We start from the raw sequence: 24,623 nt of genomic DNA on the forward strand, positions 1-24,623 counted from the left end.
ATTCACAGCTGTAATTTATTGATGTCATTTAATTTTCTCAAATCTGCTCTTGGGTGGGGAGGGGGTCAAATTGCACTTTAAATCGTCGATTCGCTGTGCTTGTATCCACAGAGGCACAGGGGCCCATGTTCAGCCTGTGTCATTGATTATGGCGCACAGCTGCTCCCTCCCCTGGGAGCCGCTGTGATAAATGAGGTGAAGGTGCGGAGGTGTGTGTGCGTGTGTGTGTGTGTGTGTGTGTGTGTGTGTGTGCGTGTGTGTGTGTGTGTGGTCTCCGTTCTCACATCATTTTAGAGTCACATCGTTTTCTTCACCAAGACAAGGAGACTGAGGGATTGATTGTGAGACCTGCAAATTAACGGGTGCATATAAATATATTGGATATTGTGTTTTTACCACGTGGTTGTGCGCTTGACCGCAGACAAACAAAAATGAGAAATCTATTTATGTGCCATGTGTCGTTCTCCCCCCTTTTCCCTCGCTTCATTAGTATTTATGATCGCTGAAATAAAGAACTTTTTTTAAAGGGGCAAAATCGATCTGAATCGCCCCCAGGCCAAATCAGATCCTGATGCATTTCCAATCGACATGACCACAGAGAAGATGTGGACTACAATTCCACATTTCCAGTAAGCGTTCGCAGGGTTACACTGTCTAATTTAAATTTTGTTTTCCCTAGATTTATATTACTGCTCTATGATGATGTAAAGCCGACCTATTGAAATTATGGAAGGGAAACGGATGCCCTCAGGCTTCTACCCCTAACCCGTCAAACACCCCACCCACAAATAAATTACAACCTAATCGAATACCTCGGTAATGGAATAACTGAATAAGTAGCCTGGAGGTTATTAATGCAAGCATTTTCCAAATATAGGCAACTCCAGGGGTCCTATAGGAGGCAATAAGATCTATATCAGATTTTAGGTTCCGTTAATCATAATTTAATTGGTTAGAAAGTGCATCTGAAATTGGATTTTAAAATTGAAACTCAACAATTGCTGAAGGAAACTCTGTGTATGCAGGAGTTAATGTGTTTCTCTTTAGATATTTGTTATATAACAACTAGTTTGCAATATGACATTCTTGCGTCAAAATGTCAGAATTTAATGGGGAGTATATTTGTTTTTTTATTCATTCTACATTCGTTTCACTTAAAGTCAACTAATTGCAAATTTATGACAATGATTGCTCATCAATAGATTAATCTTGTTTGGATTATGCTCAAACTAAGAAGCAAAGCAGCAGATTAAAAGAGTTGATAGTAGTAATTAAATTCTAGAGGTTTCATTTCTATCAAGACTTTTTTGTTAACCATTGTTTGATCTAGTTTCAACTTCTGAAGCTTATCAGTTGGGGTGATCCACAATGGATCATGTGTGAACAGGTGACAAGCCCACTACTAGACTTCTCCCTTTTATTCTCTCAACATCAAAGTCACAAGAAAAGCCCCATCAGGTTAACATTAGTACATGTAAAGACTTAAATGAAGAGTTCAACTTTGATATTCGTTTGATATCTGTTCTTGATTGGCTCTTTTGATCCCGTACTTTCCAGCTGAAATGTGATTCCACACTGACCATCAATCAAAAGAAAAATATTGGTCACAGTACAGTATTTCCCCTTGTATAAACTAACATCCCTTCTAAATTCCTTCAAAAAAAATAAATAAATGAGATGTCCCTTTTTTTTCTATTGAATGAAATTGGAGATATGTTGCTGGTGTCACCACATGGACTCTGATAAGCTCTCCCTTGCCACATCAATTGTACATCACTAAATTCGATGAAATATTGAGACATTAAAGTGTATATTCACGCCTGCTGGCTGATTGAGTGATTATTTGTCGTCAGTGGCCGAATTTACAGTAAATCCCGCTGTCAGTGAACTCAGCATTAAATCCATTTCGTGTCGCGCGGGACGCGGTTCAGATGACGGACAGCTGTGTCGGCACATCTCGCGATGAAAGCTAAAAAACGCGATACTTCAGTGCTGCTCGGAAATTTGTAGTTTAACCACAACAGCGCAGCGGCAGCGGCGGCGGCAGCAGCTGGAAGAGCCGTTATGGCCGCTTTCCGCCGAGTGGCCGCGTTGGCCGGGAAGCTAAATCTCTTGTCGACGTCGAGACACGAGTTCGTCGGTGGACAGTCGGCTAGCGGCGGACGGGCGAGGAGGTGTTGGGCTGTCGGGGTATGTCTCGCAACAGGAGGCGCCGTGGCGCTTTGTTACTACCGTGATTTAGCGAGGGGTCGGTCAAGCAAGACGGGGAGCCGCAGCACCAACCCGTGGCTGTCGTCCCTCCCGACGGTGGAAGCCAAGGAAAAGGTAGGCGTTTGAGTTAAATGACGCATAGTGACTTGGTAAAGTCGTTGTCAGAACATATGTGGACAGAAGTGTTGATACGTGGGCCTGTTTTTAATGTAGCACCAACAGAAGAGCACTCCGTTCACTTCTCCTTCCGTTAATGCTCGGCCCACATAGTCCCAGTCAGGACGGCCCACTTTTGTTTTGTAGCCATTGTGTTTTTCTTGCAGGATGTAATTTTCCCCTTTCTGGTGGATGAACTGTCTTTTATTCCCAGCACGCCCAGTGGAAACGGTTCGCTCATTGCCTGGCAGCGGGACGGGGCGGTGTGCGAGGCGCTCTCCGGTCGAGCTGGTGCTGAAATGGTTGTAGCCGGAGGCTGTTACTGTCAGACAGCTGTGGCAGATGATGCGTTCAAAGATGCTCGAAAATACAAAACTTCGAATCCAAGCGCTATAGTACGAATACATAGGGATTCCTTAGAAAAGACAAGACCTAAGTTTAGTAGACTCAGTTCCTGAAGTAGTGAAATCATCACATCACCAGATAAACTTACGCACTCAGCAAAATAATCTTCTTTTCCTTTCGGCTTTTCCCTTCAGGGGTCGCCACAGCGAATCAATTTCCTCCATCTAGCCCTGTCCTTTGAATCCTCTTCTCTCACACCAACTACCTTCATGTCTTCCCTCATTACATCCATAAACCTCCTCTTTGGTCTTCCTCTAGGCCTCCTGCCTGGCAGTTCAAAACTCAGCATCCTTCTACCAATATATTCACTATCTCTCCTCTGGACATGTCCAAACCATCTCAGTCTGGCCTCTCTGACTTTATGTCCAAGACCTCTAACATGTGCTGTCCCTCTGATGTACTCATTCCTGATCCTATCCTTCCTGGTCACTCCCAGAGAGAACCTCAGCATCTTCATCTCTGCTACCTCCAGCTCTGTCTCCTGTCTTTTCTTCAGTGACACTGTCTCTAGACCAAACAACATCGCTGGTCTCACCACAGTTTTGTACACCTTTCCCTTCATTTTAGCTGAAACTCTTCTATCACACATCACACCTGACACTTTCCTCCACCCGTTCCATCCTGCCTGGACACGCTTCTTCACCTCTTTTCCACACTCTCCATTGCTCTGGACTGTTGAGCCTAAGTACTTAAAATCCTCCACCTTCTTGATCTCTTCTCCCTCTAACCTCACTCTTCCACTTGGGTCCCTCTCATTCACACACATGTACTCTGTCTTACTGCGGCTAACCTTCATTCCTCTCCTTTCCAGGACAAACCTCCACCTCTCTAGCTTCTCCTCCACCTGTTCCCTGCTCTCACTACAGATCACAATGTCATCTGCAAACATCATAGTCCATGGAGATTCCTGTCTAACCTCGTCTGTCAGCCTGTCCATCACCATGGCAAACAAGAAGGGGCTCAGAGCTGATCCCTGATGCAGTCCCACCTCCACCTTGAACTCCTCTGTCACACCTACAGCACACCTCACCACTGTCTTACAGTCTTCATACATGTCCTGCACCGTTCTAACATACTTCTCTGCCACTCCAGACTTCCTCATACAATACCACAGTTCCTCTCTGGGCACCCTGTCATAAGCTTTCTCCAGATCTACAAAAACACAATGCAGCTCCCTCTGGCCTTCTCTGTACTTCTCTATCAACATCCTCAAAGCAAATACTGCATCTGTAGTACTCTTTTTTGGCATGAAACCATACTGCTGCTCACAAATGTTCACTTCTGCCCTTAGTCTAGCTTCCACTACTCTCTCCCATAACTTCATTGTATGGCTCATCAGCTTTATTCCTCTGTAGTTGCCACAACTCTGCACATCTCCCTTGTTCTTAAAAATGGGCACCAGCACACTTCTCCTCCATTCCTCAGGCATCTTCTCACTATCTAAGATCCTGTTGAACAACCCAGTCAGAAACTCTACCGCCACCTCTCCTAGACACTTCCAAACCTCTACAGGTATATCATCAGGACCGACTGCCTTTCCACTCTTCATCCTCTTCAATGCCCTCCTCACTTCATCCTGACTAATCTTTGCTACATCCTGGTCCACAACAGTCACCTCTTCTAGTCTTTGTTCCCTCTCATTTTCCACGTTCATCAACTCTTCAAAGTACTCTTTCCATCTTCCCATCACACTACTGGCACCTGTCAATAGACTTCCATCCCTATCCTTAATCACCCTAACCTGCTGCACGTCCTTCCCATCTCTATCTCTCTGTCTTGCCAACCGGTATAGATCAGTGCACTCAGCAAAATAATAAAGGTACTTAAAATTAAAATCACATTTAGGATACATGATTTAATTGGTTGTTATTACCATTATTATGTTGGGAATTTATTATCATATATTACCATATAGTTGTTAACCTCTCATATATATACACGCACATGAACACACATCACATTTCAACCCAGCACTACAGTAGACTACTGATGCATTATGTAGGCTGCCTTTTATAATTAGTCGCTAAAAACGTTATTTTTTATTCCATATTATGCACAACATTTGAACCCAGCGGCCTTTGTAGAACTTTATAAAACTTAATTCATTAGTGAGAGTCAAAGTAATGGCTGTCGATGCATTCATTCGCGATGCATTTCTATGAAGATAAGCACTCATACCCTATTTATTTTATTTTTTTTAATTTAGTTTATTTTTTGTGAAATTCCCGCCCCCCAGAATCAACAAACATCTCGCTCATCACAATATGTCATCCATTGTATTTTGACAAATGTTCATACTCTTATCCACTTCCAGATATTAGTCTTTTAACCTAGAGCATAATCATGTATACATTCTTCCTAGGAACAGCAAGCTTTGCTAACATCATAGATAGTCAAAACAAGTGTGAGTGTGTGTGTGTTACTGTTGACCCCAGTCCACTAACTGTAATAATAATGGAGAACTAAATTATGCCAAAAGTAGATGGATCTCATTATAAATGTTAAAGACTGAAGATGTGCTTCTAGCTGAGATACTGCTGTCTTTGCAAGAGCACATTACTTCAAAATTTTAATAATTTATAGAACAAGTATCAATGAGAAGATTTTTGAAAAGGTTGTCATTTATATAGTCTTTTTATTGTTTGTACTATTGTTTTGACGATCGTCTTTGTGTCTTCAGGCTCGTCAGTTTGACTTTGAGGACGGAGACGTCCACATGTCGTCCCATGAGCATCGCTTTCGTATATTCAGCTCTGTGGAGTATGAAGGGCAGCTATACATGACTCCGCAGAATTTCATCGAATCTGTCACCATGAGCGAACCAAGAAGTACGTGTTGACATGCTACAGTCAGCTTCTGAACTCTGGAACAGAATATGAGAAATGACTATGTACACCAATTCATTGTGACATTTTAAATTTACATAGATATGCTGATTTTCATTTGTCTCCACATTTGATTTGGAATTATCATAAACCTCATATATTGTCACTCATTTCTGTATTTGTAGACATTTTTTAATGCTTCTTTGTGCATCTTTAGTAGACAAATAATTTGTGGTATAAAAAGTTGAAATAGACATGAGGTTAAAATACGTCATTCTTATTTTTTTAGAGGAACCGAGTTGTAAAGATTAGATTAGAGCCTTGGTTTTAAAGTTTTTTTTCTGTTTCTGTCAGCTTGCTCTCAGTCCTAACAGATTAATCCTGGCCAGTCGTCCTCAAAGCAGATGGCTCTACAGCTATTGTTTAGTCTGAGGTTAATGTTAGTCAGACATGCGCACACACACACATACACACACCCACGCACTCTCTCTCTCTCTCACAAAAATCCATCCAAAAAAAACCCCTGTCATTCCTTTCTCCCCCAGTCATGTACTTGTGTTCGTGCAAACTGAGCACCTGTATGTGTGTGTTTACATCCACCCTGGCTCACAGACATATGATACATCTGCACATACCCTTTCAGCGGCCGACATCCTCTAATGCCCTCTTTGAAGTTGAATTAGATGAACTTTGTTGTATAAAACAGAACAAATGTAGTATTTGCTTTTACAGGGACATTCCGTATACTACAAAGACGAGCATGGGGCACTTTAGATGGTACAAATGGCCCTATGATGATGACAGTGTATATACAGTGTGTGTGTGTGTGTGTGTTGTGACTATACCCGTCACTTTAAGACCCATTTGTAGATCACACAGATGCTATCTGATTGAGCCCACCCAAACTCTGTTCTCCTCTTTCCCTTCTTCTTCTCTCCTCTTTTGTCTCGTTCCTCGGCAGACAGGAGCCCCTGGAGGTCCCTGACCAAACAGGTGGGAGACACATACATTTTCTGCTCCTCCGTATCGGAGACATCTGTTGCATGTTATATCTTACACAGGCTTTTCGCTTTCACCAAGTTACTATCATGATTATTTTTTCCATGATTATTGAGGAGTTTTTAATGTAAATGTGAAAATTCTACATACACATATAACCCAGTAAATCGTGAAACATTAAACAATTGCCATAAAAATCTAAATGACAATGAAGTCTTTTTTATTAAAATTGAATTTTAAGTGTGTAATGCGTATACAGTTCTTGTTTTGAGCACAAAATCATTTAAATTTAAATAAAATGTTCAATTATTATATCAAAATATATAAGAAGCAAATAAAATAAAGGAAACAACAACAACACATTGTTTTTCTACAAAAGTTATTGAGTTATGATTAACATATTACCTTTTCTCTCTGCAAGCCCACAGTTGTTTATGCCTGGAAACACAGATTCTTTGTAATATACAGTTGCATTACAGGAATCTGTATTATTTATTCATACATGTTTTATAAGAACATGTGAAACAGTGATATTATAAAGCGCTGCATGAAATACGGATGGAGCTGTTGAAATACCTTCACAATCGACGGCTGAGATTTCTGTAGGAAGACAGATTTTATTGAAAAATATTTCATCTTTGATTTATTACCTCAGTAAACAGTATCTTAATTAGCTTTAGGGAATAAACCTTTTTGTTAAATTGTTTTTTAAGCTTGATGGATTCAGAAAACCTGGTGGGATTAGTTTTAGGCCTAAGTAGACATAATAGAATCAACATTGGTGTGGATAAGACTACAGGTACATTTTCTGCACTAAATGATGCTCTGACATGAAGCCCAAAATCCAATCATGTGGGACATGTGGGAGTCATTGCGTTTACTATTGTTTTTGCTGTTCTGTCTACTTTCAATGGTCCTGTTTTTTTTTGTTCAATCTATTTTGTTGTTTTACTTCCACATGTACAAAATGAAAAAGCATTCATTCATTAGATATTATCAACTATCGTGTGTTTTTTCAACTGATTGCACAATTACATAACAAGAAAAAATGGCATTTCAACACAGATAATTCATTTGCCTCATTTATTGTTGTGCTTCTGCATCATTTCCTTTTGCGTTGGTGTGCCTGAAAGGTGTTAGACCAAATCTGAAGGTTTGGGTTTTTATCATGTTTTGTCAGACAGCTCACATTTAAACTGTGTTTTGTTGCTCTTCAGGAGCTGGAGAAGATTTTATCAGACACTCCTCCAGTATGGAAAGGATCCTCCAAACTGTTCCGCAACCTGAGAGAACAAGGTCAGAGACAGCATACATGTAGTTTTAGAAATGGGCGCAAGTATATTTTAACCTTTAGTGTAAATCATTAAAGCAAATAGTCTATAATAATAATAATAATAAAATATTATTAATAATAATAATAATAATTCTAATAATAATAGTAATAGGTTACTCTGGGGTCAGACCTCAGTGTGTTTCACCCAGACTGTTATTTGATTCCAATAATAAGGTTAAAGTAAAGATTTTGTTCAGAAGGTTTGTGTGTGTGTGAGTGTGTGTGTGCGTGCGTGCATGCGTGTGTGTGTGTGTGTTTGGCACTAGTCGTCCTTAAATCTGGGGTTGGAGCCGTGCTGCTCCTCCTTATAGCCAAACAATCTGCTGGTTGTACTAAAAATACATCTCTCCTCTCCTCTCTCTGTAATTCCTCATGTACTTCATATACGTATATGAATGTTTATGTTTATAATGTACTCACTTTATACACTGATAAATAAAAATGAATTACAGAAATAGATAAATAAGAAATAGGCATACAGTGCGCCCTCGTTCCTCGCGAATTTGGCGACAGAACGACAAACTATTTATTTTATTATTTACGGTAATTTAAATGTTAATGAACCCTTCCCATACTGATATTAAACCACGTACGGTATCACGTGACTGCCTACCAAAAATCCTTATTTATGCTGATACTTTATAGAAACATGTCCCCATTATGATAATGTTAACCTTTTTTTATCCAGCAACATCTTGCTGAGATGTTTTGTACGCAAGCCGGCCAAATGTATTGTGGAAACCTGAGCGGTTTCACGGTGTGTCTCCTGGTCTTAGCACAGCTCAGACTACAAGGAAATAAAGAGGATTCAGTTCCAAACCAGCTCCTCAATACGAGGTAGTCAAGCATCAGGAAAAGACAATGCTCACACCGGTCTTTAAATGGTGTCATTTTCACCTCCACACATGGGAAAGCAGTCTCCCGTAACACTCAAGCGAGTCACCCTGAACTATCTAAACCATCAAAAAGAGGGAGAGGGAGAGAGATGAGATGGAGCTACAAAGATTTCTAAATGGGCCTGAGGCAAAAAAATAAAAAGGATAATCTTCTAAAACGTTTTTCACTTGCTTATCCAAACACAGACACACACACATGCACACAACCCTGCCAGCAAATGTCTTTTCTTTTGGACGCTGGGTGTGTGAGGAAAAATGATGTGTGGCTGTTGGTCACTAAGCTCCAGAAGATACCTTCTGAGATGCTATCTTCTAACTATTATGTGTGTGTGTGTGTGTGTGTGTGTGTGTGTGTGTGTGTGTGTGTGTGTGTGTGTATGTGTGTGTGTGTGTGTGTGTGTGTGTGTATGTGTGTGTTGATTGTGACCTTTTCTTTAAACACTGTCTTTGTCTTCTCACCAGGCATCATCTCCTACACAGAGTACCTGTTCTTGCTCTGCATTCTTACAAGTGAGTCAACTCAGTCTGTTTTACACTTCCTCCTTTTTCTTTTCTCATGGTCAATTCGCAGTCAGTCATATTTTAATAAGAGGTAACTGTGACACAAATGTGGTTGTTCTCTACTTCTGTTATTGGTAAGACAAATTCAGTGCAGCAGAAAGTTGAAAGTAAAACTTTTTCCCTAGACTTTAATGTACAGAAAAAGTCATCTTCATCAAGTTATCAGGAAACAGAATAGCGTCAGTTTTTAGAGTGCTTCATCAAATGTCATAAATTCACCACATTTTCTATTTCTATGTAGAAATAATAAAATAATCTGATGCACCTGCTCTGTGTCTCCTCTGTCATCTTTATTCCAGTTCTTCCTGTGCTATTTCTAGATTTCAAATTGCCTCTAGCCTACATAACATAAATATACACACAATCGCCCTACGTGTTTTCCTTTCTGTCCTCCAGAGCCCCACGCTGGCTTTAAGATTGCTTTCAATATGTTTGATGCAGACGGCAACCAGATGGTGGACAAGCGGGAATTCTTGGTGGTGAGTCTACAGTGTGGGACAAACAGTCGTTCTGAATTATGTGTAAATTATCAGAGATAAAGGGATGATAGTGGTGTTATATTTATATATTAATGTGTTAAAAAATAATATATATCTAAATCAGTAGATCAGATCAAGATTAAGAGTGATTTAAATGAAAAACCACAAAGGACTTATTCTTTATGACATTGAAGTCACTGTGAAAAAAAGATGGACAGAATTAATCATGATAATAGAAGTTGATTAATAAAAACTGATTAGTTTTTACAGCTGCAGTTGATATTCCCCTGGTTTTGTGTAAATGCACCAAAAATAGAGGAAAAACACTCAAAGTAATCAATATACAAATGTGTTTTTTTCTGCCAGTTGTGATTAAGATTTGATTTATCCTTTAATACATGTGAGATTATGTTCCTTTGAAAGTCAGATTAGAAAACAATTCACTTAATTATGATGTGATAAAGCCATAAACACCTAGTCATCAGCATAAGAGTGAATACAATATTTTCCACACTATGAGGCACACTGGATTATAACGTGCACCCTCAATGAATGGCTTATTTAAAAAAAAAAATTCTATACATAAAGCATACTGGATTATAAAGCACACTGGATTATATAACGCTTTTGAGAACTCATCTTCAATGAATGGTCTATTTTAAAACTTTTTTCATATGTAAAGCAAATTGGATTATAAGAAATTGAGAAAATTAAAGGCTTTTAGGTGTGCCTTATAGTGTGGAAAATACTGTACCTTTTTGGATTTAGAGTTTGCACATATGAAGATTTATGCTTCAATCAAAGCTTTGAATTGTCATTGAGCTCCTTGTTCTTTCTCTCAACCACAGCTTCAGGAAATCTTCCGCAAGAAAAATGAGAAAAAGGGGAGAAAAGGAGATGCTGAGAAGTCGGCCCAGTTGGTAAGAAAGTTGGTAACACAGAGTGAGGATAATAATAATAATAATCATAATAATAATGATAATGATAATGATAATGATAATGATAATGATAATAATAATTGATTATATTTCTATAATGCTTTTCTGGACAATCAAAGACGCTTTACATTGGATCCATTGTTCAATCACTCCTCATTCATACTTGGTGATGGTAGACTACGTATGTAGCCACAGCTTCCCTGGGGCAGACTGATGTGTTCACTTGAAGAGAAACACAACTGTCTGAATGTTTTAATAAAATTCTTTCTAAATTGCCATATGAACAGCCAACAGAGAATAAACCTGGATTATGCCACATATCTTACAAACTTGGTATTTATAATATCGCTACCATTAGTGGGGTAAACCTGATAAGAGATATAGTTTTGTTTTCATGTGGCTAATGTAGCTTCGAAAAGAAGATTTGACTACAAGTAAAATAACATTTTATTACATTAATCAGTGTAATGTGGAAAAAACACCTGTCCCATTTCAACTTCAAGGTCACAAAAAGGACACAAAAAGAATGCTGTAAAAAAAAACCTTATGTGTGGATCTTGAAAATTACACACCATCCTCAAAGTTAACTATCATCCCTACTGAAGCACTTCATTCAGTTCACTGACCTCTTCATCTGATCATGTTTGAGTCCATGCTGCCTTATGAAAACAGTTTGAACTTTGACACATGATGGAAGTCAAGGAAAGACAAATCTGAAGGGGTTTTAATACTTTCTCCCACATGCTCCATTTCTGTAATCATCTGGAGAAAGTTTATAGTGTTATGTTTTGTTTTTTTCCAAAATGCAATCACAGCTGCACTGAAAATGAAACATCCCTCTGCAGAATGTATCCACAGAATCTATCCTTGCATGAACTAACATGTCTTTTGCCTTCTCTCCTCCCCCCTCTCCGACTGCATGACCTGTCTACCTCTTTCTCTTCCTTGTGTCTCTTCCTGTGTGTTAGACTATGCAGCTCTATGGATATCAAATTGCCCCAATGAACAGCGTATGTATCCATAACCATGACCTTAGTCTCCTGCCTGCTCTTGTTTAGATGGCTAAAGAAATGGATTTAATGATGAACAGAGGTGGTTTTTCTACATGTTTATTATTTAATTTGAAGAATTCATGATACTTAAATGTGACAATCAACTGAGAACTACTGGGAAATATATGATTTTCAAATACAATGTACAGTATTTGCTTCCAGAGTTGTGTGTTAAGATCATTTGCACTCAGATAAGGTTGTAGCCAACAGCTTGTTAGCCTAGCTTAGCATACAGACCGTCACTGTTTATACATTATACATAACATTTTGGAAGCGGCTCAAATAACACAATATCTTGTTCTGTTAATCTACACAAAATCAAAACCTAAAAATTACAGTTGCAATTTTAATACAGTATTTTGTGGGTTTTTTTAATTGAGATTTCAAACATTAGGATGATTTTATTACCTGTGAACAGAACAAAACTAGCGTTTCACTCTTTTCTGTAGTCGCTATGCTATGATATATAATTGCAGGAATATATGAGACGATTTAGGCTGAATTGATTCAGTTTTAAAAATTGCAAACGCATGCACTGTTTATATTTTGGTAGTTTGTGATGAAAGACTGCGTTTAACACCCCTGTCCTCTACTAGTGTTTAAAAAAGCCTTAACCCTGACTCGTTCCCAGTCATCCTGGTGTCAGTAGAATACACACAGTGAGTCCTTCAAAGGATGAGAGGGATAGACTGAGTGTCCATCTGTCAGGTCAGCTGGGGGGATTGATCGAGGGGACGATGGTAGAGGGTGGGATGAATGGAGAGATGGATGGCAGAAGAGGAGTTATAGATTTAAGGGGTCAGGAGAGATGAACTTGTACCAAAAGAGATTGATGTGATTTAGAATGAGTGGAAACACTCTAAAGCTCTGAACACAATCAGTTCATTTGAGACTGTTCTTTTTCAGTGTTGCTTGGCAGTGTTTGTGTTTCCTTTTTTTGGGGGGGGGGGGTGTCACTGAGGTTTGTTAATGTGAAAAAGAGTAGAGATTTTTGTAGAAGGAAGGAAGTTGCTTGTAGTTTATGAGACTATTTAAATTTTCTTTCATATGAGAAAGAAAAGAGGTTAGCAGGTTTAAAATGACATAAAATATACAGTACCAATCGTTTGGACACCCCCCAACACGTACACACAGACTCACACACACACACACACACACACACACACACACACACACACACACACACACACACACACACACACACACACACACACACACACACACACACAGTTCTGTCAGTATTGTGATGGATAGCTGCATTGTCAGTATGCAAAATGGTGCATTCCCCCCAGAGAGACAGAGAGAGACGAGGTGGGTGGCCAGGATCTCAGGTCCGTCCTTTATAGATGCGATACACAAAAAACTGACTTGTCTTTTTTTTGTGACGCGTGTCACAAATGAATGGGATGCATTCACGTTGTTTACTTTACCTGTGATCAAGAAAACATTTTTTTACTTAGATGTGACCCTTCCCCCCTCTCTAAGCATTTTCTTTAAAAAATAAAAAAATGTTTTTTAAAATTTTTTGTCTGTTTACTTTGGTGGATGGGGGTCAATTAATTATTAATCAGTTCTCCATAGTCATTTTTCTCTGTTTATTATATTGGATTTTTTTTTAAAATAAACAGTGCGTCATCAATGTCAAAGTAACAAATTAACTTTAAATCACCTCAAAGTGAATTACAGTATTTTCCGCACTATAAGGCACACGTAAAAGCCTTTCATTTTCTCAAAAACCGACATTGTGCCTTATAATCCAGTGCGCCTTATACGTGAAAACTGTTTTGAAATAGGCCATTCATTGAAGGTGTGCCTTATAGTCCAAGTGCGCCTTATAGTGCGGAAAATACTGTACTTATTAAGTAACCAAAGAAATCCAGGAGCGTAGTCAAAACTGTAGAACCAGTATATAAAATTTAAAAAAAATTTTTAAAAATTTAAATAATCTAATGTACCTGAACTCTATAACTACAAGAAACTACAGGAAACAGGAAACAGGAGATCAACTTGAGACAGGAGGACCATGACACAATGTGAAAAACAGACTGTCTGGTGGATTATATATGCTGTTTGTGATGATGTTCAATAATATGCAATATATGTGTTCTAAAGAATGATACTTGTAGGTTGATTGAGAATTGAAGGAGTGAATACTAAAAAAGTTTGCCTCCTGAAGTTGTTGCGTTGGGGGTGAACTGACCCTGGCCCTGTTTGACCACTCCTGCAGGTGCTTAAAAAAGACAGTCAGGAGTTTGTGGTGCGGAGTTACTGGGACATTGTGAGGCGATGCGCCAGTCAAGTCCTGTTTTCTGACCTGGCGGAGGTACACAGACCCAAACGTCCTCTGTCCTTACATTCCTCTGTTCTTCATCCTTCACTCAGCATTGATTCTGCAGCCTACCACATTTATTAAAAATAATGTGGCTTTGTCAAGCATGGCCAGAATAAAACTAGAAAAGTTAACGATCAAATTTAAGACTTTTTTTTTGCACATGAAGGCCTTTTACCGTTTATCTGTGATAAATTATCAATCAGCTCAATGTAAATGTATCTCAAATGACATTTAATGTTTGTCTATATGGGCTTTTTGCAAGATAATTATGATCACTGATTAATTCTTTTATTCTGGTTTTGTTTGATGCAGAAATTTTCTGAAATTTATTTTTCATCTTTTTCTTCTATTATTTCATAAACATACTATAACTTAGTCATTTGGATTACTCACTATTAGTCACACTTATCTCTCTCAAACTTTTTTTGAAACTATGGAAGACACAGAAACTACAGTAATCCCATTTCTCCATTTCCTTTTCCTCTACTGAAATCATTTCATTCATCAAATTGTCTCCTCTGAGAAATGCAAGAAAGTTTTCTTGATTGTTTTTTTTTTTCCTTGGGAAATTTGTTGCTCACTTATTTTTATGAACAAATCTGGCATTGACTTTCTTCTTCATATTTGTTGATAATTAATGTAATAATTTTTTTAGTATGATGACATTGATCCAGTAATGTTAGTTAGATGACAGATATTGTAATGTCAATATAATTATAATTACTATATAATTACTAACCTGTTCTGTTTAACGCCTGCCTTTTGTCATTTGATCCCATGATGCTTTTCTCTGTATATCTGTGCCTTGTTATCTGTGCTGTGTTGTGGCTGTTGTTGTAGCTTTGGTATATATTTGGTGTAATTCTTCATGCACACCACTGCATGTATAAGAAAAGTAATATACTGTACTTATAGCAAGATTTACCATAAATACCACTACGCATAAAGTACCCATCATTCGAAATCTTAAATGCTTACATTTATTTTACCTTTTCTGTAATTTTGAACAGAAATAATAGAAAGCTAAGTCATGCCAGGCTCGCAGCTCTGGGTAGCTAAATGTATGCATCACAATTCTTTTAGCTAAATGCTGATATAAGTGGGCTGACATGCTGAAAATTGCAATGCTGACATATTAAAGTTTAGTTTCTCAGATTATGAGGAATATTTTGGGGGATTACCAGAGTCATAAATATTTATTGCCTGGGATATAAAATTCATGATTATTTTAAAAAATATTTAACTATTGTAATATAGAATGAAATTGTGACCAACCAAGAGACAGACATTTCTGTAGATGGACTCATAGGACTAAAGTGGCTCAAAAATATCTCATAAGAGACAAAAGGAATTCATTTCTGCAAGATCTGGCAAAAGTTTTACCTTTTCATGAGCATAATTATGTGCTCATGTACAACCCCCCCCCCCCGATATGCCTAACACAGGATGAACCTGATGGTGATGATTAATGCCACTAGATGTGCTAGCAGACTAGCTGACTAATGACAGACGTTGTGTTGCAACAGCAGCGGAAGCTGAGGTGGAAGTAATGACAGTGGAACATAATTGGACTGACATTGTATTTACAATGAGGAGCCTTTCATCTGGTGCTGTCAGAACAAAAAAAAGACCAATCAGACAGATGGGGGAGGAAAAGGTGCAATTAAAGGTAGAAAAAACCAGGACATTAAAAGTGTGAGGGATTAAAAATTATATGCATGCAAGTATTTTAATAAAAGAAGGAGACACACATACAGACTTAAATATCAAAATAGAATGGGAGTATTATAGCAAGTCTGAAACCAGATCAGATAATTACAAAACCTGGGGGTGAAGAAAAAAAAAGGAAGAGATAAAATCAGAGAGACAACAAACAGACCTGAAAGAAGGAGACATGGGTCAGTAGAAAGAACAAATGTCGAAGAGCAAAGTAGGTGTGGACAGAGGAATTTGGGAAACACGTTAAGGGACAAAAGAAGGAAGGTTGTATTTTGAGAAAGATGTGCTTACTCAACATTACACCCCTTTGCTTTTATCTGGAGAAGGAGGGACTGACTGACAAGTTGTGAAGGACGTGGAGAAGGAAAGAGCGAATCATCTTTGTCAGGTGAAGGAGGGACTGACGGGTAGTGTGAAAATTAACTTTGATTAGAGCTGGAAGACAAAAAGGGAGAAATAGCAGATGGGAGATAAAGTTAGGAGTAAAAAAAAAGGCAGGTTTTATTGTTTGTTTGGATGCTCTTAACAATGGAAGTTGTGACTGACTGACAGTCTTTTTTGACAGAAACCCGACAATGAGGACTTGAGCTCTGACACCGATAAGAAGGGTGAGGGAGAACATTTAGTGTGTTCGTCAGTAATTACTGTTTTTACCTTCAGCTCCATGATCAAAGTCCGCTCAAGCTCACACACACGCAGACACAGACACACACACACGCACACAGACACACACACTCATCCTGAAGATAGGCACATACATGTTGGCTTGTGCCTTGTAGGTGTGGTAACTATGATGTCTTCATGACGATTGGTGAGATCACATCACTGCTGCCAAGCAAGCAATAAACATCATTTATATTATATTATATTATATTATATTATATTATATTATATTATATTATATTATATTATATTATATTATATTATATTATATTATATTATATTATATTATATTATATTACAGTATATTTTATTATTATACATATTATTATGTTATATACATTATGTTCTTTTGTTTTGTTTTATGTTAAAAGATATAATATTAGTGAAAAAAAATAGTAATAATAGTCAATTCAGTCAATAATTTGGAACAACTCTGTCTTGGTAGGGGTTGACAGAGCAGAACTGACAGAGGTCTGCTTTTTTTAAAATTCAATAACCAAAATGATGAGACTCTGGTCAATTATAACACTATTCAATAAATCTACACATGAATGCTTAATCTAAAAGTTGGATTTTTCACAAACAAACTGCAATAAAATTTCCTTAATCAGACTTACAAAATGTCTGCTGAAAGGTTGTAAAATCAAGCAGAGATGGTGAACTAAAATGTTCACCATCTCTTGGTTTACCGTTCTTAACTGCAGCAGAGCAAAATAGTATTATGAAGAGTGCAGGAGGGAGAGACACACACCACCTGGATGCTGTCTGGATGTATGAACAGCTCATGTGTCATAAAGACATTAGTAATACATCAGTTATTAGAGATGAGTTTTACTTGCTTTGTTTGTCCTTAATCTGCGACATAATGAAAAGACCCAAAGAGATGTGACACAAAAATATGACGCTGTAATGAAAAGTCTGTAATTGTTTCAGCGTGTCTGTGTTTATGTGACATCATTAAATGAGAGCCTGGGAGACCAGACTGCAAAGTGAATCAGAAACAGACTGAATGTTGGGAATATCACTCATGTTTTTCGTCCTAAAAAACAAGGTTTACCTCACTTGTTTGTTTCCAGGGAGACATTTTTAACGCGTGAGTTAACCATCTGCATCACTTACAATGGAATCTACTATGAGGCATTTTATTAGGTTTGGTTTAGCACAATAATGTACAGGAACTCGCTTTAGAGAAAATTAAACCGAGTTCCTGTAGATTATTGTGCTAGGCATCCACAATTCATAATGTATAATTTTTTAAGTTTTACAAGTTGAAGTGTTTATTTTTTAACCAAATCCAAGCAAAAGCAACAAGAAAAACACCACAACATCTGTCTAAATTGTGAATTTGTGCAATTTGCCGGTCTCTTTCTTTTTTTTTCTTCTTTTTTTTGGCTTTTTATAAATCTGTCTCATCTTGTCATCATTTCACTCTTGTCCCACATCGGAGTTTAGGATTTTACTCTTGAGGTAGAACCACAAATGCTGATTGTGGTGATGCTGCTGCTGCTGCTGCTGCTGATGATGACAATGATGGAAATGGCATAAGAGCTCTTCCTCATGAGAAGGACATGAGATTCCGTCCAAATCTCATACCTTTTTGCTGAATGGGGCATGGCAGGGACAGAGAGACAGAAACTTCACGATTTATTTATTTTTAACAGATTACAGTTTGATAACAAGTCTACTATTCAAACTTTGTTGAAAAATTTAATTAAGTAAACCACAATCTATTGAGCGGAGAGGAGCAAATATTAAAAACGAATCAACAGACACAAAAAAATGGAAGATAAATAAAACAATTCAAAATTCTGATAATTTGACAGTATGAATGATGGAAAAAGGTGGGATTGACTCCTGTTCTCCACGTTTGCACCTGTGTTGGTTGAGTTTCTGTACCGCTCTTGTTGATTTAAAGTCGTGGCTGGGTGTCTGAATGTGGCAGTTGCAGAGAAATGCATGGGATGTGACGGCTCAATTACTATTTGCATGACTCTGTTTGTCCTTATGTCTTTTTTGAGCATTTATTACGTCTTGGTTAGACTCGTATAGGTTTGCGTTTTATGCTTTAGCTACATTTGTCAACAGTATAGGCAGCATTATTACAAAAAAACCCACTTCCATAACCTTTATGTGTGACGTTGTCACACTATGTAACTTGTCTTCTGCAGACTTATTTTACTGAATTATTTTGACAGACTTTCTACCAAATAGAATTGTGTCATCATGCTGGCAATGCACTGAACTAGTGTAATATTAATACAATTGATAGTTGACATTTTTGAGCTTTCACTTCCGTGTCATTGCTGCCTAGACTGGTACATCTGATGTCTTGACGGTGGCTGACTGTTCATCTAAACTGACTCTTGACCTTAGTTTTGCTCATCCGCTGCACATTTGCAACAGAAACCTGCTTCCTGCTCATCACGTCGAGCGGATGTTGGAGTCCTTCCACCCCCCTGCTTCTCCTCACGGTGCCTGATATTGATTGATTATCACACACTGATCCATCTCTCTTATTCCTCTCTGATGATTTGTAGCGAGCAGATGAGAATATCACCATCGACACCACCCTATTGGTCCATTTCTTTGGGAAGAAAGGAAAGGCGGAGCTTACATTTGATGATTTCTACAGGTATTTAAAAACGTGCAGCTTGTGTCAATGCAAAAAAAAAAATTTAATAAATGATCAATGAACTGAAAATCTTTTCAAAGTCTACTTGTAAGTTGTAAGTTTTTTCTCCTCCCCCCTTTGCTTGATGTTTTCTTAGGTTTATGGATAACCTTCAAACGGAGGTGTTGGAAATTGAGTTTCTGACCTACTCTAAAGGGATGACCACCATCAGTGAAGAAGACTTTGCCAAAATTCTGCTGCGCTTCACTAACGTGGACAACATCAGCGCCTACCTGGAGAACGTCCGCCAGTGCATACCTGATGAGAAGGTAACACTGTTCGGTCCCATATGAGTTCAAATTCACTCAAAATACTCAGTGACAAAGTTTGTGGGAGAAGAAATCTAATCCAGTACTGACACTATACTACGTTTACTACTCCTTTATTTATCGCTTCTCTTTTTCTCTGTCTGGCGGTCCCACCTTGTAACCGTCTAGCGTCTGCATTGATGAGGTCTATGTTTAGCGACTTATCGAAAAAGCTATCAAGCTTTACATCGACATTGCAATTCTTGAGCATCCCGATCCTTATATCTGTCCCTCCCTTCTTTCCTTTCCATGCTGTGGATGAAGCAGGAGGTTGGTTTTCTCCCTCATACAAAAACACAACCTGCAGTTAAAGTCCGTCGGTCTATCCTGCTGTTTCGCTGGATTGACGTTTTCTTTGTTTCTCCATTTATAACACATATTGCTCCTTGGTCCATTTGATATTTACTTGTGTATCTTGATTTATCAGCGACAAGCATGTGGCAATGACTTGTTGAATGGCTTCAGCACTGTTACAGTTTGCTTCTACACTAAGGTAAAGAAACGCTGCGAGAAGGCTGCTGTTGATTGAAATGTTGCATATCATAACAATACAATCGTCTCATGAATGATTTTTTTGAGAGGATTGATGAGATCATTATTCTCTTATTGATCGATTGTATGATTTGCAGTTGCATATTCTTTAAAATGTTGCTTAATGTTTCTGACTACAGAGTGGATGCGCCTCCTGGATGGCAGTCAATGCTGACATGCTATCATTTTCAAATGAACAACATTTTCATTAAAGCTTCTCTCTTTTTGGGGGGGGGGCTGGCTAAAGTTTCAATGCATCACATCTTGTGCGTTTTTGTTCTTGAATTACAGGGAATCACTTTCGATGAGTTTAGATCCTTTTTCCAGTTTCTTAACAACCTTGAAGACTTTGCCATTGCCATGCAGATGTATAACTTTGCATCTCGCTCTATTGGACAAGGCAAGTGATAATGTTCAACTGGGTTCACGGGCGGTGAGCATGGGTGACATGTTTTTCCTTGTAGTTGCCAAAAAAATCTGAACTGCCTTTACTCTCCCTACTCCCAGATGAGTTTGCGAGAGCGGTTTACGTGGCCACTGGACTGAAGCTGACTCGTCACCTCGTACACACCATTTTCAAAATCTTTGATGTCGATCATGATGACCAACTCTCCTACAAGGAGTTCATTGGAATAATGAAGGACCGCCTGCACAGAGGAGCCAGAGTGAGTAAAAGTGAAACAGAGGTGATTACTGCCTGAGACAATTAGAATTATTTAACTATATTTTAAAAAAGGACAAACAGGAAGAAAAACATGAACATAAGTGAGATTTCTGTCATTCTTTTTTTAGAGGTTTTCTATAGAATTTGTTTGTAACAGAAGATCTGATAACTTACCAACATTTTACTTATTAACTTATGCGCAAATGTGTGTTTATACACAAAACCCTGCTTTAAATAGTTTATCAGTGGCATTAAAAACAGTCAGTGTGATAAAAAGGTTAGATTTTTGGTGAAAAGAACACATCTGCTTTTTCATGGCTTTTTCCTATTTATTGTCCATGGATTTAAAATTGCAGTACAACCATTTCTGTACTTAAACAAGCTACAATAATTAGAGCATAAAAATAATTATACCAACCAGGAGACAACATAAAAATTAGACCTATTTATTCAGTGGCATCTCCAATGACTTCACTGAAAAAAATTAAAACCTAGAGATTGTATAAGAATTCTTTAAATGTAATAGTGGTTACAAATTCCAAATTGAAGACTATTGACATGATTATTTGAGTTCTATTACAGACTAATTGAAAACTGTGAAGAGTAACAGCTTCAGTAAAGTGGTGAAACTGAGCCGGAAATTGCCCCGGGGCACTTTCATGTGGCTGTTTCCAGGGAGGGCTACTGACCTCTACTGGTGGATTGGCATAAAACACGATGTTCCAGATCATCTGAACCTCGTATTCTGTACAAATAACTAACACGGCACATGACTGAACCTGGCTTGGCCTCCCATTTTGGGCCTATTAACATTGTTCTACCTTTCTCCTCCTCTCCCTGCTTTGCGTGCATCCTCAATCTCATCACAACCTCTTCCATGTTGCAGCATGTGTTTTTCCACATGTTAACATTTTTTCCTGCCTCCTATATATCTTCTTTTCTCTTCCATGATGCCTATCCACCAATCGTCACAGGGCTATAAATCTGTGGAGCACATCACCTCTTTTAAGTCTTGTCTGAAGAAGGAGCTGGCAAGCAGATAAGTACCAAAATATGACCTCTAACAATGGCACCATTACTACGATAAGAAGTAACTCATGATCTTCAACTTATATTAGAAAAATTAAATAATAGCACCAAATAAGAACAAGAATAAATATGACAGTGGCCAGTTTATGATAAGCTGCAAAGTATTTTTTGAGCTCATGGGATCTGTTTTTGTCGCTTATTTCCAAACACACATTGAAATAAATTAACTTCTTTGTCCTTGTGACTGTAATATTTTGATATCACTTGTGGCAACATCATAATGAACAGCTGAAAGAACCGGATTATATTTCGTAGCATGACTGTGCTTCCCCTTGGTGTGTGTTTACCAGGTGAAGGACAGACGCCACACTTCCTTCTCCAGGTGTGTTCGCTCTCAGGCCAGAAGAGAAGTGCATCACCTCTGGACGAGGTACAAGGAAAAACCCTAGAGAAGAAGAGAAAAATGATGGAAGAAAAACGGTTGAATGAAGAATTGTTAATGATGAAGAAATTGAACTTGACTTTTATAGTCAGGGGCCTGAATTAACAGTGATTCATTTTTGAAGAGCAGATCTTCGGAGGACCTGGACATCATATTATATTTTCAACTTTAAACGGACATAGCAAACCTTTTTGTTGTTAATGAATGCTATAGAATTAGATTAGAATTGTCTCCAAGCCTACATAGCACCTCCATAACAGTCAGTAGCCCTGCAGCTCATTTACATAGTACTGAGAAATACTTTTCATTTTTCAAGTACATTCAACAAATTTCTTTTCCTACAATAAATGATGCTGTCGCATACTTAATTAAACCATAATGTACTTTAAGTAAGAATAACAACTGAAAGAGCACAATAGTTACACATATACACTGTATGTATTTGATAATTGTGAGGTCATCAATATAACACTATGAATAATAGTAACAAAGTATATTAACATACTGTATATTAAACGGTAAAACTGTAGAAATAAGTAGTTGTGAATATAAACTGACTTCATTTCAGTTATATGTTATATAATTATTTTTTTTTACTTGCCGTCATCATTTTGGAAAATTTAATCATTTTAGGTTACTGCACACACAAGTTAGGCACACCCTGACCTCTCATCATGGGAATATAAAACTAAAAGTAAATCAAAATAAATGGTTATATTTATTCAGTGTTTAAGTTCTTTTCCAATTAACGTCACAATTTTTGGAATTGTTTTTTCAAAATCGCTGACTTTTCACATTAACTGTTCAGATACTAAGAATTTCACAATGACTATGTTGTGCTGGCCTGCTACGCAGTGAGACTGTTTTGTTGTCCCTCTGCATGTCCCTATTAAAGTGGTCCAACACTTTCACTATATAAATTTAATTTAATTCATCTGGTGTATATAATACACAGTATTTATAGGTCAAATTTCCATCACCTGTTATCAGATCAGCTTTAAAACAATTTTTCTTCAAATAAATAGGTCAAGAAACTAAACAAACCTGCCACAGCAGGAGGAGAAATTGTGTTTTGCATGTGAGAGCCATTATTATCTAAATGGATCAAGATTTACCCATTCCAACTTTTATCTCATTTTTATTTTCCTATTTTCATTGTAGCAGTTTTTTTAAGGAATTTTTTTTTTAATTTCCTCTTTTTCATATTTTTTTTTTGGATTGGCAGTAAGCTTGATGGTAATAAAATCTCTTGGTGAAATACAATTTGACAATGTATTGAATAATTGACATTGTGTTTTTTTCTCTTTTAAAATAATTTTATTGGACTTTTTTTTAGGTGATTCAGCCATTTGAGTACAGCCAAATTAAAGCAGCTCTGATAAAATGTCTTTTTTGCCAAAATCAGAGACTTTTTCAGCTTTAGGTTTAAATTCATTCCACTCTCGCTTGTTTTCAACAGCAGTTTTTAAGCAACGTGATTTGTCACAATAATCAGGTGAAGTTTTACAGCATATGGACATCAATCATAAACTGGACATAAACCTTCAATCAGCTGATTGGAGGTTCAGCTCCAACTGGCCACAAGGTGGCGTCCATCAAACGAAAATGACCACAGACTGACACATCAGTGCTGTCAGTTTCATAATCACAGTCAACTACAGTATTTTCAGCACTATGAGGCGCACTGGACTATAAGGCGCACCCTGAATGAATGGCCTATTTTTAAAAAAAATTCATATAGAATCGCACTGGATTATAAGGTGCGCTGTTGGTTTTTGAGAAAATAAAAGGCTTCTAGGGGCAGAAAATACTGTAATTTGTCAAATGTGCCATATATGCACGACATACAGAACAGATGAAAATACAGTCCTCTCAGACCCACAGGTAGTAAAAAAACACGACAGAACCGCTCTAGTTTGAGAGAGAGTAGCAGCTGGGCGTGCACGCGCTGCCATCCTATCCCATCCCAGTGGCAACAGAACCCAACTGAACCCAACAGAACCCTCCAGAGCATAAGCAACAGCGGCGGGAAAAACTCCCTCATTGAGGAAGAAACTCCGGGCAGGACCCAGACTCTGGAAGGCGGTCATCCACCTTGCTCAGGATATGAAGGATGTATGGATAAACAAAAACTTTCCTTCGTCTTCAGCGTATATAATAGAATATCGTACGTCAAAATAAAGTGGTTTGTGGAAAAAAAATGACTGAATTTATCAATGAAATACACTTGCCTAAGTTGGATAGATGTAAATTCTATTGTAAACCATTGTGGGTGTTTTGGAATGCAACGCTAAATAATGGCAGATTAAGTTTATATTCAAGCCATGCTGTGATGGGTTTTATAGTATATTTAACCAATTAACTACTAATCTGTCGCGACAGCAGTGACAAACCCTCAGTGAGAATGTC

At 37.9% G+C, this 24,623-nt stretch overlaps 1 protein-coding gene across 6 annotated transcripts; it reads left to right on the forward strand.

Annotated features, from left to right (window-relative positions):
* Positions 1 to 2,040: 2,040 nt before the first annotated feature.
* Positions 2,041 to 22,935, forward strand: micu3a (mitochondrial calcium uptake family, member 3a). 6 transcript variants are annotated; one of them, XM_068320859.1, is made up of 15 exons: positions 2,041 to 2,325; positions 5,453 to 5,600; positions 6,559 to 6,590; positions 7,814 to 7,892; positions 9,288 to 9,335; positions 9,783 to 9,865; positions 10,714 to 10,785; positions 11,772 to 11,813; positions 14,083 to 14,178; positions 19,107 to 19,201; positions 19,338 to 19,509; positions 20,371 to 20,479; positions 20,587 to 20,744; positions 21,718 to 21,782; positions 22,120 to 22,935. In XM_068320859.1, the coding sequence occupies exons 1-15, from the start codon at positions 2,065 to 2,067 to the stop codon at positions 22,124 to 22,126; spliced, it is 1,467 nt and encodes a 488-aa protein (XP_068176960.1). In that variant the 5' UTR covers positions 2,041 to 2,064; the 3' UTR covers positions 22,127 to 22,935. The 6 variants fall into 6 exon arrangements, with proteins under 6 accessions (XP_068176960.1, XP_068176959.1, XP_068176961.1 ...); XM_068320858.1 differs by lacking the exon at positions 21,718 to 21,782 and having other exon boundaries at positions 22,123 to 22,935; XM_068320860.1 differs by lacking the exons at positions 11,772 to 11,813; positions 21,718 to 21,782 and having other exon boundaries at positions 22,123 to 22,935.
* Positions 22,936 to 24,623: the final 1,688 nt, after the last annotated feature.

This window comes from Antennarius striatus, chromosome 8 (genome assembly GCF_040054535.1).
Source record: "Antennarius striatus isolate MH-2024 chromosome 8, ASM4005453v1, whole genome shotgun sequence".
Lineage (NCBI taxonomy): Eukaryota > Metazoa > Chordata > Actinopteri > Lophiiformes > Antennariidae > Antennarius > Antennarius striatus.